At 41.5% G+C, this 16,845-nt stretch overlaps 1 protein-coding gene across 1 annotated transcript in view; it reads left to right on the top strand.

Moving 5' to 3' along the window:
- The window catches only part of agbl4 (AGBL carboxypeptidase 4), a 279,201-nt gene that overhangs the window by 234,152 nt on the left and 28,204 nt on the right, over positions 1-16,845 (top strand). Inside the window, exons 7-8 of the mRNA XM_062394806.1 lie at positions 13,638-13,736; positions 15,503-15,617. Coding sequence (XP_062250790.1) covers positions 13,638-13,736; positions 15,503-15,617 — 214 coding nt within the window. The remainder of the gene's footprint in view (positions 1-13,637; positions 13,737-15,502; positions 15,618-16,845) is intronic.

Raw genomic sequence — 16,845 nt, forward strand, 5'->3', positions numbered from 1 at the left:
TTCCGATGCCCTGTGTTAGTTTGGAAGTTGGGAACACGACTTGCCACTCCGTCCAATTGCTAACTGAGATGAGGAACACATTGCCATTTGTTTCAGCCTTGCACCTCCATTCTTCAAATTCTGAACTACTTGCAGTGAGAGACATAGCATCCCCTGCGACCTCAGTGGATGACTTATCATCCCACCTTGGGGGCTGAGTAATGTGCTGGTGGCTCTGAGAATAGCTACATCGCTGTCCGTCTGGGTGGAGGTCGGGAGCCGTCTGGGTGGTTGCAGTATTTGTCTGAATCACAGCTCCTTACTTGAACATTTGACTTGTCCTCTCGCTGCACAGTAACACATGCTACCGCTCAGAATAGCATGATGGAGGAGCGTGGGGTCCATGTGTCACACCTTGGCTGCTAAAGCACTCACCTGGCCCCTCTCCTCGGAGCTGATGAGTTTACACTGCTCCTGCAGGGCTGGCACAAGCACACACACACACACACACACAGACACACACATACACACACACATTAATAGATTCTCTAGATCCCTTTTCCTTGGTGTGCGTCTTCAAAAACATCAGTTTAGAGGGTGTGAAGGAGAGGGAAAGAACACAGGAATGTCAGCCAGCAGATGTGTCCACTCCCGATGTCCCAATTGCCTCCTCCTCGTCTTTGCTTCATCGCATGAGAAAGAGAACAAGTGCAATTTTCAGCCGAGGAGTTGTCTGTCTGGTGTGGCCGATTTTATTCAGAAAGCTGACTTATAGAAATCCTACATGTATGTGTGTAAGCATGTGTGTGTGTGTGTGTGTCCGTGTGCGTGTGTGTGTGTGTGTTCCACAGATTGCTAATCTCTCTGAAGTCCTGTTTGTTCTCCAGGTTTTGCCCCCACTACAAACATTTCCCTGATCAAAGCTGCTGAAAAGGCCTGCCACTTCAAACAACGTATACACTAACACGCTTACACACACACACACACACACACACATATCCATTCCAACAAAGCTCTATGGACGGCACGTTGTCACGGCAACCACGTTAATCCTTAACCAACCAGAATGTGGCCGTTTCGTCAGGCCGGCCAATCAGGAGTGGTAGGATCAAGAGGCCAACTGGAGTCATGCGCTCGATTACCATTTCAATGCGCGCTTAATTTCAAGTGTAGAGGTTCATAGTAGACACACGGTATTGGCTTTGAATGCAGTGATATAGCTACTCAGACGTGGGCATGTTCACTTTATTACACTTAAAGAAAATTGTACTTTAATTCATATTCTCCGGCTGTCGTCTCCTCTTTCCCTCAATCTGTGTCTCTTTCAGAAGTTATACAGCAACCCAATAAAACATTTTTTTTTGATATTCCAGAAGTCATTTAATTTCCAGCGATAAGCCTCGATAATATCTGAGACATTTTATGTCAGCTTTATCAGGGAGTCGTTTTAACTGCAGGTGTTACACTGCATTTAAATCCTTTCAGGTTAACTTGCACAGAGATGAGGGAGATGGAGAACTTTTATTTTTACCCTTTTTGATCACAGAGTGAAAACGAAACAATCCTGTCAATTACTCCACAGGTCAGATTATTTGACTGTGAAGATACATTATTTGACTACAATAAAAAAATTCATCATAATATCAATCAGCTGAGGTCATATTCAATTTTTGGAAGGAGGTGTATTTGCTTCACTAATATTCTGCACACTGGGAGAATGATCTCCTGAGGATTCATACAACACTCATTTGTCACTCATTTGTCCTCTCCTCCATGTCTTTTTCAAGATTCAAGATTCAAGATTTGTATTGTCAAATGCACAACAATAACATTAGGCAGTTGCTGGCAGTGAAATGCTTGAGTCTCAGGCTCTCTTCTAACAATGCTCAAGTAATTACAACCTATACAATAAAATAAGATAGAAATAGTGTAAAATAGAATAAAAAGGAATATCAAAATTTAAAAAAGAAAATAATGTATATATATCTAAATATACATAAACAACTGAGGAGAAAACAAAACAAGAAAGGTGCAAATATGCAGATATGTCACGGGTTGGAGAGCGCGAGACATAGCAGCCTTCCACGGCGCCGGTCAAAAGTACAACATAGCTCTGCCAAGGAGATTGTTTGGGTTGTTGGTTTGTTTTAAGCAAGATTAAATAAAAGCAACTGGACGGATTACCACCTAAGTCGTTTAATGATGTGGTATTCATCAGAGGAGAAACCAGTACACTTGGGCTCTGGCTAAGGATTGTGATCCAGGAAATAAGTCATGGATCTTGATTAAAACAAATCTGGCATATTTAGGTGACTGATTTGTGTGAAATTCGGTGCAGCTTGATTGAATTTATTTATTTGAAGTGCGTTGCGTTTGACTGAGTCCATGTTGATTTGACCATGTCCAATCTGGTCCTTGTGCTCATCAAGCAGCTGAAACAGATCTAGATCAGATATTTGAAACCCGAAAAAAAAGGACTAGGGTGTTTCTCATCCTCTCAGGGTGCAACATCAGCAAAATACGTGGAACATCTGGAAATTCAATGAGAATTGATCTGCGGTATTTTGTTCTGGACCTTTTTATGTGGTCAGTGTCATTGTTCCTGTTTGAATGTGAATGAAATACATTTGTAAAAGTGAGGTTGTCTTACATTTTGAGATCAGATATTGATACAACAGAGACTGGAACACAAAAGCTAAATTTTAACATTATAAAGACTATTGTCAGAGGGACATATGATGATCAATAAGCAGGAGCCATTGAACAACAGCCCAGACTGTGAGTCCTTAGTGGAAGTCTTAAAAATGTGCCAGGAGTCAGACAAAATCTTTCCAGTGCCCCAAGCGGGCTGCTTTGAAAAAGCTTGACAGGAGAAAGGGTGACTTTATGTCTGAAAAATGAAAAGAATTGCCCATTACTAGAGCTGATATTGGGCTGAAAGCTTTGCAAATCACTAAAGAGCTGAACATACCCACAACCGAGTTCAAAGTCTTTGTAAACGCTTGATGCGCCGCTGTGGACCGTGTCTCCGTAGCAGGACTTCTTCCTCTCAGACTTCAGAGGGAAGTTACTGATTCTGAAAGAGAGCTGATTTACTTTGAGATGGGAAGCAAAGCAAGAAAAGACCTACAGGCTATAGTTTGTCATGTTTTCTGTATTTATATCCCTCAACTGTAAAATGGGATAATCATATGATTATTATTTATGGATACACTCGAATGTAGTCGTATGTATTTCACCATTAAATGTGGCATTATCTGCCATCTTGTTTTAGTCTATTTGATCCAAATCCAGGGGTTTTAAATGGGTGATAAATAATTAATGTGGGACAATATCTAGCAAAAACCACACATTGTCCATATTGGTTTTAACACTAATAATAACATACACACAATTGTCATAATTATAATAATAAACTTTATTTATTTTCAGACAAAATGTTATGAGGTGATTTACAAGTTAAACTATAAGAAACAATTCAAAGCATTTAAAGGTAACACAACATTAGAGCAAAAATGCCAAAATAAACCTGTTACAGATGAGAAAATCATGTTAGCAAAATCAAATAAAATATTATACAATTATTAAAATAGATGGTACGATTTAAAAGAGGATAAGGAGGGTGAGTCTCCTGAAAGAAAAGCCCTAATCACTTAAAAATGGCAGAAATTGTAAATGTTCCAAAAATAAAGACTGCTGCTAGGAGTAAACCTTATCTTCTCATAAATTCTATATCAGGAGATGTTCTTAAGGATTAGTGCAACAGTTTAGGCAATAACTGTAGCAGAGTTAAAGTAGCCTTCCTACATCTAATCTTCAAAGATGGTGCACTTAAAGCTGCAATTATTTGGTTTAAGCATATATGTTTAATCGATAAACAAAGAGTGTAAAACTGACAGTTTGAAACTGTAGTGTAAGTTCTATAGCATATTCCACAGTAAACAGCAGCAGCACACTGAAGGTGCCTGGCGATAAGCAGAGATGCTTTACATTAGTACTTGACAGTAAAAGATATAAGCTTGTTACAACTATTAAATAAAGCAAATAAGGGTTCCTCACAACTATTGCTTGTAACAATAATAGTAAAATATCTTGGCTCCCTCCATTGAAAGTATGAAAAAAGAACACAGGGAGAAAATGATGCACATGACTAGTAATGACACATGTCGTTGTTTGTCTTTACATTTCTAAGACAAAGCAATGATTGTTCCAACCGAGTTTCAGTGTTAGTATTCTAAGTATCATCCCATTGAATGTGGTGGTGGTAGTATTCATTTCTGTTTCTTAAGTAAAGTATGACAGTGTAAAATTACCTTTGTAGTATTGTTAACAGTATAGCCTAGTATAGTTTATAGCTAAAGTTTAGTACAGCATTGAATAGTTTAGTTATGTTGAGTATTGTTCAAGTTTAGTTTATAATAGTATAGTATAGTACAGTATAGTAGATGTTAGTTTCTATTATAGTATAGTTTGTATATTATATTAATTTATTATTGTATAAATTAAATATATCCTTAGTATCAAAACAGAGATCAACTCTAGCCCTATGAGCCTTTTCAGAACATACGTGACTGTGTCATAATTGTGATTGCCCTATATACAGCTTGGTTGCTTAAATCATCAACATTAGTATAATATTATTTTATACTTTATTATATCTTATAATCTTAAGTCTTATAATCACAACTAATGCTGGCAATGCAGTTCCATAATTCCCTTTTTGAAATTTAAAGCGACACACTTTGGTTGTTTGACCACTACTGACCCATGTTAATATAAACACACAGCATCTATGTTATTTCTTACACAGTGTACAGGTTCTGTTTTCCTCCTACGTCTTAGAACTCTGTGAAAAGTGGGAAGGGGTGTAAAGCAAAATGTCGTTGGCTCCTTATTTTTGTGGCGCTAATAAAGAGACAGGGCCAATTATCACATTGTCTTTGTTATGTTGTTATTGTTTTTTGGTGTGTCCCGCTGGACTGTTGCTTTAAGCGGAGCACTAAGTGGCTGATAATGGCACAAACATGACTGCGGTTTAAAATAAATAGCAGACCGCACATTAGGCTGATATTAACAAGGTAATGGCCTGTTACTAAACTGCTGGATGACATTGTCGCTGCTGCCGTGCTGCGCTGATGCCTGCAATGCACACATGACCACACACACACACCTACACACACACACACACACACACACACACACAGGGCTGCAGATTGAATGTGATCTGCAGTAACTTTGCGTTGCTTTGGAGGTGTGAGCTGAAAACAGAGGAGAGAGACAAGAAAAGAGGTAGAATCAAACAGAATAGAAAGGAAGAAAAAATTGACTGAAAGACAGCTTGGAGGCGTAATGGTCGTTATTAAAGTTGGGATGCACTATGGTTGTTTACCTCAGCCCGGCTGTATTGCTGCGGCTCAGAAATTATTGATAGGTAGGAAGAGACAGAGTAATAAAGAACTACAGATCAGTTCTGTCTGTTCCGTCTGTTCTGCTCTGCTTGGCTGATGGATTTTGGTTACAACTTCTCGCTGAGCAACAGTGGCCTGAATGACATTGAAGAACAAACTTTGTCCTCTGTGTCCACACACTGCTCCAGTTCAGCCAGAGGTGTCCCTGTACTGTATGTCCGCTTGTGCACATGCAACCATTTTTCCTTGCGTTGTCCAAATACACGGTCATGTGCCGTACCCACACACGCGCGCACACACACACACACACACACACAGAGAAACACACTCCCTCGCTGTGGTGCTGCGATAGGGCAACACAGTGGGGGGTATATCCCTGGGAAATCATTTCTCCGTCTCCTTTCTTCCTATTTGTAACTTGTCCTTTCAAGAAAGTCAACCCTTAAAGTTCAGTGGCACATTCTTCAAAAAATGCCATTACTGGCTGCCTCTGATTCCGTATCATGCGGCTCACAGACCAGCCATCCCTCCTTTTTATGTGCTTCTCCTCCTGTCATCATTTTCCGAAGGCGAGAGAGGAGAAGTCAGGGTTTCACAGAGGCCTATGACCAATGCCTTGAAACCCTAAGCAGTCCGTATCTCTGCCTTTGCACCAGACGTCCCTATCACATCGCTAAAAGGGCCCACTGCTTTTGATACATGACAGAGCTGCCTCTTTGTCTCTCTCTCAGTGAATCTCTGTCTACCACTCAGTGCTAACTGTCTATCACACTCGTGCTCCACAGTTACAGGGCTCCACAAAACAGTGTGTGACTGTAAGAGATACCGGCTGCTTCTAAGTGGCATGAAGAAAAGCTTGAAGTTGTTGTTAGTGCTGAAGACTAGACAAAGAATAAAGGCTCACATCCTCACAACAGACCCTGGTAACGAGGGAGGATTTCCAAACCTTGCATTGCATGTAATCATATTTCATATTTCACAACCCAGAAGTTAGAATGAGTAACATTATAATGAGCACGCAATTCTGCTTATTAGAACATGAATGTAGCTCTAAATTATTCCAAACTTTAAATGAGTTAAAAAAATATATATTAATTTACAACCTTTAATATCTAATTCTGTCAAGGTCTTGTTGAAGAACGAACACACTGAAGAACAATGGTTCATTCAACCTTGACTGTTTATAGCTTTTCAGTGAATGACAGTTAAATCCCTCATGGTAATAAAATATTTATGTCTTAATACGATTCACCTTCAGTGGCATATGTATAAAAATACAGTATTTGATTGTTTTTCCATGCCCCAGGCTATTTAACTTAAATGTAATTTAAGAGTGCTTTGACAACCACTGAAAACCTTGTTTTTTGCTGACCTCTAGTGGTTCTAAGTTTCAGGTTGTCTGCTCTGATGGCTGTAGTTTTCGACATCTCGAAAATCCGGCAAAGAATCTAGGCTTGGGAACCAGGTTTTAGTGGCATCCATTGGTGAGCTGGTATGTTGCAACTAACAGACTCCTCATTTATGACCTACTGTGACCTTCAGGCAACACCAAAATGTGAGATCCTCATGAGAGAGTGTTTGTTCTTTCAGGGCTACTGTAGAAACATCTAAGATACAGGTCATTAATGCACTAATGAAAAAACATTCATGAATATTTTATTACATTTCCGTCAATCCTACACCCTGGACCTTAAAGTTCCTCTTTTAGCTTTGCTGTGTTCCCGAATGTACAAGACTCTGCTGCTTTAATTCAGTGCTGAATGGTTTGTGAAATAGGACAGTCCTCATTGGGTTTATTATTGTCATGCTGTATCCACATGAGTACCCATTTGCGGCACTAACAGGACCAGAGCTGACAGTAGTACCAGTCTGCTCCATGGTCAATGATTGCCAAAGGCGTGCATCTCCCCACCACCTCTTCCCATTTACATAATTAGACAGCCCTGCGGCGAGGGCTGGCATGCTGATGTCCGGCTCGCACCTTGTTGGAGACGGAGCGTGTCCCCTCCTGCCCGTGCTTATGATGCTCGTGTGTCTGTTTGAGTGTCTCCCTTTGTCACTCTGTCACTCCCGTCTGCTGTGACCTCCATTGTCATCACGGCTGCCCTTGAGGAGCACAAACCTCTCCATTTCACAGGGACCAGCCATGAGGGGGCTTGATTGCGGCAAATTGATCCATAATCACACAGCGCTCAGAGCTTTTTATCCTGCCGCCTCTTCATCTCCACTTAAGAGGCCCGCCGTTGGTGTATTTACATGCTTTCTTCTCAAGGGTTTCCTCCGCTCTTCAATCTTTCTCTCTCTGTCTCTCTCTCTCTCTCTTTTTATGTGTCTTTTTCTCTATCGTTTGCCCCTTTTATGACTCTCCTAATTTCCTTTTCTCTCCTTCTGTCTGTCCCTCCCCGTTCTGTCTGGACTTGATGCCAATTGGAGTGTCTCGACATAGCCATTGTAAACCTCTCTCTCTCTCCCTCTCCCTCTCACCCCCCCTCTCTCTCTGTCTCTCACTCTCTCTCTGTCTCTCTCTCTCTCTCTTTTTCTCTCTCTATATCAACAAAAACAGACACACACTCACATACACACCTCTGGCAAACACATTCCTATGATTACTCTCGTCAGCTGCGTACACATCCTATAGATAGCTATGATGGTGGAGGAGAAAGAGAGGAAGTGAAGAAGGAAGGTGGGGTCATTCGAGGGAGTGCAGAGAAAAACAGAAGACGGGACGAAGGAAGATTTCACATAGAAGTCAGCAAAAATGATAATCTTCAGGATTTTTATTCCAATTTTCCAGTATTCCATTTACATAAGTTTAATTTAGTTATTTGGTTGAAGGTCTATATTACTGTTTAGAACTATACCATAATGACAAATAAAGTAAGACCAGAACAGGAGGAAGATTTAAATTAAGTTTTATGTGTCATTCTTCTTTCGTGTGTCTTTTGATTTGTCTCTCTGTCCCCTTCACTGTCCTCTGTCTTTTCATCAATCATCCTCTTTGTCTTTGTGTGTCTATCTGTCCGTGTAAACATCATTCCCTCCCTAGTCTCCTTTTCCCAGACGTCTCAGATGCTCAGAGAAAACACTGTGTTCCTATTTCATGTGAATTAGCAGTGTTTATGATGGGACTCGTTCCCGTCACCGTGCACCTCTGTGACACTTTAGCTGTGCAATATGTGAAGTGACAGGGGGATGCTTTATGAATGAAGTGTGAGGAGGCCTTGGCAGGGCCCCTGCCTTCCACACCATAAGATGAGCTGAATGCTGAATAAATCTGCACCATGCCACAGGGTCTGCAGCACACACGCACACACACACACACACACACACACACACACACACACACGCACACACACGTTCACATGCACACAATAAAACAAAATTTAAGTCAGGGACCTGGTCAAACACTAGGGGAAGAAAACATCATAAAACTCTTTATCACTTTAGAGCTCTCTACAGTTCAGCCGATATCCCTGCCTCTCCTTTTCTTCTCTCTCTCTTCCCCTCTCTCTCTCTTTCCATCTCTCTCTCTCTCTCTCTCTCTCTCTCTCTCTCTCTCCCTCTCTCTGTCCTTGAGGTGGCGGAGTGGGTGGTGTTAGCAGGTGGAGCGAGGGGTGGGTGTGTGGGCTGGTTGAAGAAGTGCAGATCTTCGCTGCTTGTTGGAGCTCAATAAGCTGGGCAGTGCGCGCTGCTGCATCTCGTCCCAAGGCTCTGTATAAATCCAGCGGCGGTGGCGATTTACAGCTCGGGCCACTCCTCGATATGACGCACTGAGCAGGGCGCCGAGCGTGTCTTGTTGCCATCTCACTAAAGTGAGGCTAATTTATTACAGTGTAAAACCCACAGAGCAGAGAGAGGCGAGAGAGATATACAGAGGCCTTGGTTTGAGAGTTGTTGTATAATGTGGTATCAAGCTGTGCCCAGTGTGACATTGTTTTTGTTTTTTTTGTATTACTTTGCGGAATGACGCAGGGTTGCAGTTTATACTGTAGCATATTTTCCCTCTTCATCGTGTGCCAAAGAGTTTAGATATATATTTCATCTGCTCCATTATAAAACCTAAGATCCTATTTGCTGTCCAATAAGATAACTGCTCTCATAAATTTTAGTGCCAGTCTTAAAATCGGCCTTACATGTAGGAAAGTTTGGACAGCGATGAGATTAAAGAGTAATGTAGTTATTATGAAAGTTGCTAAATGTATTTAAATATATTCCACGAGTTTTCGAGACGATCCTGACAGGGCTTCCTTTGTACCCGCTGAAGAAGAATGATGAGGATGAGCTCGGTTAATTACATCATGTCACAACTTATATGAGACTGAACCCTGAAGTTCCCAAGACTCACGGCCAGAGAAAGAGCTGACCAACACAATCGGGCCTGACCTTCAGAGTCCATTGGATTTATGTTGTTTTTCACAGGCACTCTCTTTCCCTTCTGCAATTAACATATTTATCAGAGCTGATCGTAGCCGGACATCTTTTAATTCTGTATTTCCTCCTGACAAGCTGCAAGAGAATGAGCCATACAGTGCAGCGCGTGACTTTGGCAGGTGAGAAATATGCTGAGGGGAGCACTTTGATTTGGAAGTGTGGGCATAAATTTTCCCTCTGCCACTTTCACTCACTCATTGTCACGTTCCCCTCCACCCCGAGCAGCCGCCGCCCTCCTGCTGTAGCACACAGCGCCATTCTCTTACACACACATTTCTTCTCTCAATCCATCCCTCTCTCCCTAATTCCTGGATATATTTTATTTCAGACGTGTTCGACGACGGGCCCAGAGAGGCCTGTGATAAAGTGACGTTAAAAAGCTTTGTAAATGAGAGACATGACCTCTCGGAAGTACTTTCACAGCGTCGAGACTTCAGTGAAGGATTAAAGTCACAAATACAAGTTACAATTAAATGCCAGGCACATGAGGACTACAGCTGATCTGGGGTTTGGACTGTGTTGATCAAATCAGGGATTTAGAAATGTCACTGAAATGTCAAAATGTATTTATACAGCACCTTCCAAATAAATCAAATGCTAAACAGGTGAATGACAACACATGATGTTAAAAATGAATTAAAATCAGGTTAAAACACAATAGATTTAGATTTAATAAAGATACAGATAATACACCTATATAATTATAAAACAAGACCTAATAGGCAGAATCAATAGATGTTTTTTCTAATATACGTTTAAAAATATCAATATTTTCACGTCATCTCAGATCCTTTGGAAGGCTTCTCCAGCGTAATGGCTGGAAGCAGCACCACCAACAGTTTTGGTTCTGCTTTATGGAACAGCTTAAGGAGAAAATCCAGAGGATCGGAGGGGTCCTCCTAGTTCATAAACTTTAATCATTTCTGATAAGTAGTCTGCTGCAAGTCCATGTCATGCTGATTTTAAAATAGGTGTAATGTGGGTTGTGTGGCATTTTCTGTTATGGGTGGTCTTAGTCAGTAGTCGTGCAGCAGAGTTTTGAATTAACTGTATAGCTGATTAATTGTGTTATTTGGTCGAACAGAGAGCAAAGCGAAAGCGTAGTAATCTAATCTGCTGGTTATAAAACCATGCATTAGTCTCAGTGGTGCTCAGAGAGGGTTTTTCTTGATTTCATACACTAAATAATAAATCATCCAATCAATAATAAAATCAGAAGGTAATCAGTAATTTGAATAATTGTTGGTTGTAGGTTCTATGTACACACATGTGCGATGCAAACCCTATGTTCACCACACTGAAAATGTAGCTCATCTTATTAATCAAGACAATCAAACAAGGTGGATCGATTGAGTACAAATGTGTTTCTCCTCATATGTTCGCACTGTTGGTAAAGCTGATTTGATATTCAGCTCAACATTCTTCTTCATGGGGGCCTATGGGTTTGAGACACGACTGTTCTCTGTTGTTCTTCCCTCCTACTACAAATTCAAAAAAAAACAGTCAGCAGATAAAAGAAAAGAAAAAAACTTTTTCCAGTAAAGAGAGTTAGATCATTTGTGTGGTGTTAGAAAGCAATCTTTCAATCTAACCCTCACCCACTCTCTCTCTTTTACTGGTCTTTCGTCCAACTTTCCACCTCCCTCCTATCACAGCCAACCCGCCTGTTGATCTCTACTGACACCCTGAGGTCAAGAGAAGAAGCTGCAGTACATGTATTCTTGAGCCTCAACCTAAACTTGACCTCTGCCTTGATCTTTTAGGTCACCCACACAAACCCCAAATGTTGTATTTCCCTTACACAACCGGGCTGAGGTGTTTTTCTCCTCCAGGTTCCCGCTGGATGTTGCAGTGCCTATGGAATAGCAGGACTTCATTTTGTGCTACAATGCTTGACTGGGCACAGTTAGATACAGAGGAATGCAAAGATACAGACACATAAACACAACAACTACTTGGGGAGCATTTGTAAGAGCCCTGAGGAGACTGTCACGCACATAAACACACACAAACACACACACACACACACACAGTGCAGAACGATGTGGGATAAACAGTGGATCCACTGTAAGCTCCAGAAGCTGCTGGAAGATGAAGCAGCAAGGGCACACTAGCACTGAGACTAAATGTAGCATGGCCACAATGGTTGAATCCCCAAACAGTCGGGACCTTGGCAGCTGCCATTTGTTTGGCTCACAACTTTCTGGTTCTTGGTTTTACTGTAGGGAGATCCGCTGTGTGTGTATGTGTGTGTGTGTGTGTGCGCCTGTGCTTTTTCCATTTCCTAATTGCAGCTTTTCTCAATACAATGGGTTTGTAGTTGAATGTTTTGCTTGCGCTCTTTTATTAGGAGCCAGTGTGGTGGCCTGGGGTCGAGGCCAGAGCACAATTTCTAAGTGATGGAATTTCACAGCCACCAGGCACCCAGCGGCCGGCCAAACCGCAAGCACTCACATTTACAACAAACGGCCCGCCCCGCTCCGCGGAGACTCCTGAATGGCAAAGCCATTTGTCTCTGTGAAGGGCAGAAGGAGAGAAAAGCGAAATAAAATCAGAGGGAGAGTTCTTTAATGGAACAACGTTTTTTTTGTTTACGACTCCTTACCACTCAAACAGGCATGCATGTACACACACACTCACACGTACACAGACACACACTCATACTACTCTGAGGCACAATTGGAATTAAGGAGAAGGAAAGTGCGTAGCCTGTTGCTAATTAGCATTTTCTCTGCTCAGCAGAGGAAGGTGGAAGAATCAATAAGATATTAAGTTTGTGTATAGCAATGAGGCACACAATCACTTTCATCCATTAGCACCAGCAGAAGAGAGGAGAAGGACTGGCCAAGAAAAGAGCAAAAAAAATGTTACTGTGCTGGAAAGGCAGAATGCAGTGTATGTGCTTTTCTGTATTTTAGCCTTTTCATTGCACTGTCCTCGAGGAATGCAACTGAGAACGATCCTCAGCATATGAGGTTAATAAAACCTCTTACAAGTGAAGGTTAATTTGACTTTTACAATTAAGCATTTTCAGTCTTTTTGAACTTGGCTTCAAATACACCACAGACCATCTCTGGAATTTAGCTTCAAACATTTCACAGCAGTTATCAGTAATGAAGGAAACACTTGAGGTCATGCTTCTATAATTGAATGCTTCAGATGTAGTCATTTATATCCCAAGAACACTATCTAATTTCTGATTGGTTTTAAGGACAGAACGGTCTCTGCCTTTTTTTTAGCAAAATTGTCCCTATGTCCACATTCTCCCATTTGAAAAATTTTGTTGTGATGCTTTTATTCACTCTTATTTATGCAAAAAAATAATCCAACAGTAAAATTACTGTAAAAAAGCTCAAGGAAAGTGTCAAAGGTCAGACTCATCGGTCCAATATCCCCTTTAGAGCAGAGGTAGAGGGGGTGAGAGAGGTGTCTAGCCAGAGAGAGACGTCTTCAGCCAGACCTTAAGAACCCATTCAGAGAGGAGAGCAGGTCACACCTGTGGCTGCCTGGTCCCAACCTCCACAGATTTATAATTTACCTTGACGGATAAATATTCTGTGCCATGTGTTGGTTTGAAGTTTGATTCATGTGTGTCTGGCTGAAAATGGACAGCCAGGTTAGTGTGTGTTTTGACCTCAAGTCTCCCACTAGATTGTAGTACGCAACTTATAGAGATATCTTTATCTGTTTTAAATATCTTATTCTGTTACCAACTTGAAATCATAATAATTTATTTATCAAAGGCTTTTTAGAATTTCATGTGTACTTCTGTGTATTACGTCACATCTTTCTCCCTCTACCTTTGTTAAAACCTTCAAGAAGCCCCAGACCACCTGAGTCCAGATAGGGAGAAGAAGCTGGTCTTTCTTACGTCTCGTGTTCACCCTGGAGAGTCTCCGGCCTCCTTCATCTGTCAAGGTAAAGTTTTAATGTTGGGTCAAAGCTCTGGTTGACTGGATTCATTTAGATTCTGCACCTCTGCTCTGTTTATTGTTTGCTAGTTAATAACCACACTCTAGACTAACAACAAATTATGTTTTGAATTTGTAGAACACAAATGTCTCATTTCTTATGGGACAACATGACATACAGTTTGATGCCCAATGAAACTAAAGACATATCAGCAGTTGGTATATAAATCTGTCTTCAAAGGCAGGGGTGTGTCAAGGACCTTTAGGGGCCCCAGGTATAAGGGACCTAGGGGTGCCTAAACCCAACCAAATCCCTCCCCCATAATAAGAAAATCAATCCATAACATTACGGTTCCATTCCATTTCAATCTTTAAACAATTCTCTTATTATCCCAGACACACCATAAAACATTTATTTATTTATGTCTTCAACCAAACATCGAAATATTAAGCTTTTAGGAGAAAGCTCGTGGCATTGGGCCTTTTTAGTTTTTTTCCGATCAGGGTGTTGTTGCATAGGCGGTCATAATACTTAAAAGGTTCTCACAGAAGTGTTGATTCTGTGGACTAAGATAATCAGCTGTTATCATCGCGGGTTCTTAGGTAATTACCTGCTTTTTCCATCCTGTTGCAACATAAAATACCATTTAAGTACCTTATTTTGAATCATACCACATTCATTATAAACTCATCAATTAATCTTTGTTTCCTTCCTGCTAATACATGGTACAAGACATGCTCTGTACCTGAACCCAGCTGTCTAAAAGTGACAGGAATAGATACAAGAACCAGTGTTTCTGTGTAACGTCTCAGGAAAAACAGTGTGAATTCGAGGATATCTTAGAAGTTGCTCCTGAGCTTGAAATGCTGTGGAACCTACTGGAAGTGAACTCCTTGTGCAGTACAACAACCTAAAAGACAAATTTAGCATGATCTAACGACTCTCCTGCTCCCTACTGAGGTGAGCAGGCAGGTTCACTCCTTCTGGGTCACACTTCCTTGTTTATATAGGGAGCAGGTCTGAGGAGGGGAGTGATAGAGAGGCTGAGGGCACGGCCTTACCTTTCACAGTGGTCCCTGTCCAGCACTTCAGCTCAGTGAGACAGTCTCAGGAAAGTCCATTAAAGTTAACAAGGTGCACAGATGGCATTTTCCTTCTTTCTTTCTCTTTCTTTCTTTCTATTTTCCTTTCTTTCTTTCTTTCTTTCTTTCTTTCTTTCTTTCTTTCTTTATATCTATATCTATCTATCTATCTATCTATCTATCTATCTATCTATCTATCTATCTATCTATCTATCTATTTATCTGTGTATCTATCTATCTATCTATCTATCTATCTATCTATCTATCTATCTATCTATCTATCTATCTATCTATCTATCTATCTATCTGTCTGTCTATCCGTCTATCCATCTATCTGTCCATCTGTCCATCTGTCCATCTGTCCATCCACCAATCTATCTATAATGTCTTGCTGTGTGTGTGCGTGTGTTTCAGTATGTGTGTGTGCATCATCGTGAATCAGATGAGTTGGCTTCTCGCCCGCTGTGTGCTGTCTGTTTTTCCAGCGCCGTCAGCTCCATTCCATTTGTATCGATTTAGGCTTGACGTCTCCTATTCCTCCCCTGATTCCGATGATGCCCCTCGCTGTCCTTCCTTCTCCTTTTGTTTCTCAAAACTCAATTAGCTGCCAGCCTGTCTTCGGTTTTCTATTCAAGTCTTTTTTCCCCTATGTGTGTGTGTTTGTCTTTGTCTTTGTGTACGTGTGTATAGGTGTGATTGACTTTCTGGTGAGCCAACATCCTGTGGCTCAGATCCTGAGAGATCACGTGATCTTCAAGATCGTCCCCATGCTAAACCCTGATGGGGTCTACCTGGGCAACTACAGGTACACACACACGCACATACACACACACACACGCACACACCGCCACACAAACACACACATGCAAACACACGCACCGCATTAGACAGAATTCACACATTTCATGGTTATCCTGCTATGTGGGTTTTTATCCTCTTAACTCCACCTTAGGGAGCTTAACGAATTCATATAGCTCACAGCAGTGCATTTGTTAGGAGATAGTATTAGGCCATGGAGCTGTTCTCTCTGCCAGTCTCTGTCCATCTTCTCCTCCTCTCTGGCTTTAACACTATTGGTGCAGCTCTGTGGGCATCCTCCTCTCCTCTGTTTTCCTCTCTTGTCTTTCCTTTATTCATTGCCTTTTACTTAATGGGTTCAGCCCCAGGAATACTAATGCACATTGAGATAAGCATCAACAGCGTGCCTCTGGTGTGTTTGTGAGTGCCATCTAGTGGCCGAGATCCCCCCTGCTCATTAAAATACTGGTAGGGAATCTGTTGCTCATTCATCCATCCATCCATGAGCTAAACCATATATCCTTTGAGGGTCGCAGGGGGCGTCCATCAGCCAATCCCAGCTGAAATTGGGCGAGAGGCAGGATAAACCCTCAACAGGTCGCCACTCTATCACATATAAAGGGACAACCAACCTTTCACCCTCACATTCACACCTACAGGCAATTTAGAGTTGCCATTTGACCTAACCTGCATGTCTGTGGACTGTGGGAGGAAGCTGGAGTACCCAGAGAAATCCCACACAGGCACAGAGAGGACATGCAAACACCACACAGAAAGACAGACAGTGCTAACGAATGCAAGAAGCTTTCCAACCGAGGCAAGTTCTTTAATATCGTTGACTGTGATTGATGATTCTTAAAGGCTAATTGTATGAGCTTGTATTCACACTGAGTGGTGATGATCAGCATATTGATAGAAGGTGGAAAGTGATGGTCCTCACCACACCATTCACACAGAGAGACACACACATACCACACATTCATCTCACATGCAGAGCACAGAATCAATGCCTTTTAACCTGGGATGTGTATTTTGTTCATGGCTGGCTGCCCTGTATCACTGCTCCACAGTATATTCTGTATCATTAGTAAATGATGATTTAAATTAAAGGATTTAGTAAAAAGGTATGGTCACATGGAGCCTAATATTCTGAGTCTAATCAGAGCCTAAATCAGAACACTACAAATAAACACGTAGTCACAAACTAACAGCTGCAGTGGGGCAGATTAAAATCT

The sequence above is a fragment of the Platichthys flesus genome, chromosome 9 (assembly GCF_949316205.1).
Source record: "Platichthys flesus chromosome 9, fPlaFle2.1, whole genome shotgun sequence".
Taxonomy (NCBI): Eukaryota; Metazoa; Chordata; class Actinopteri; order Pleuronectiformes; family Pleuronectidae; genus Platichthys; species Platichthys flesus.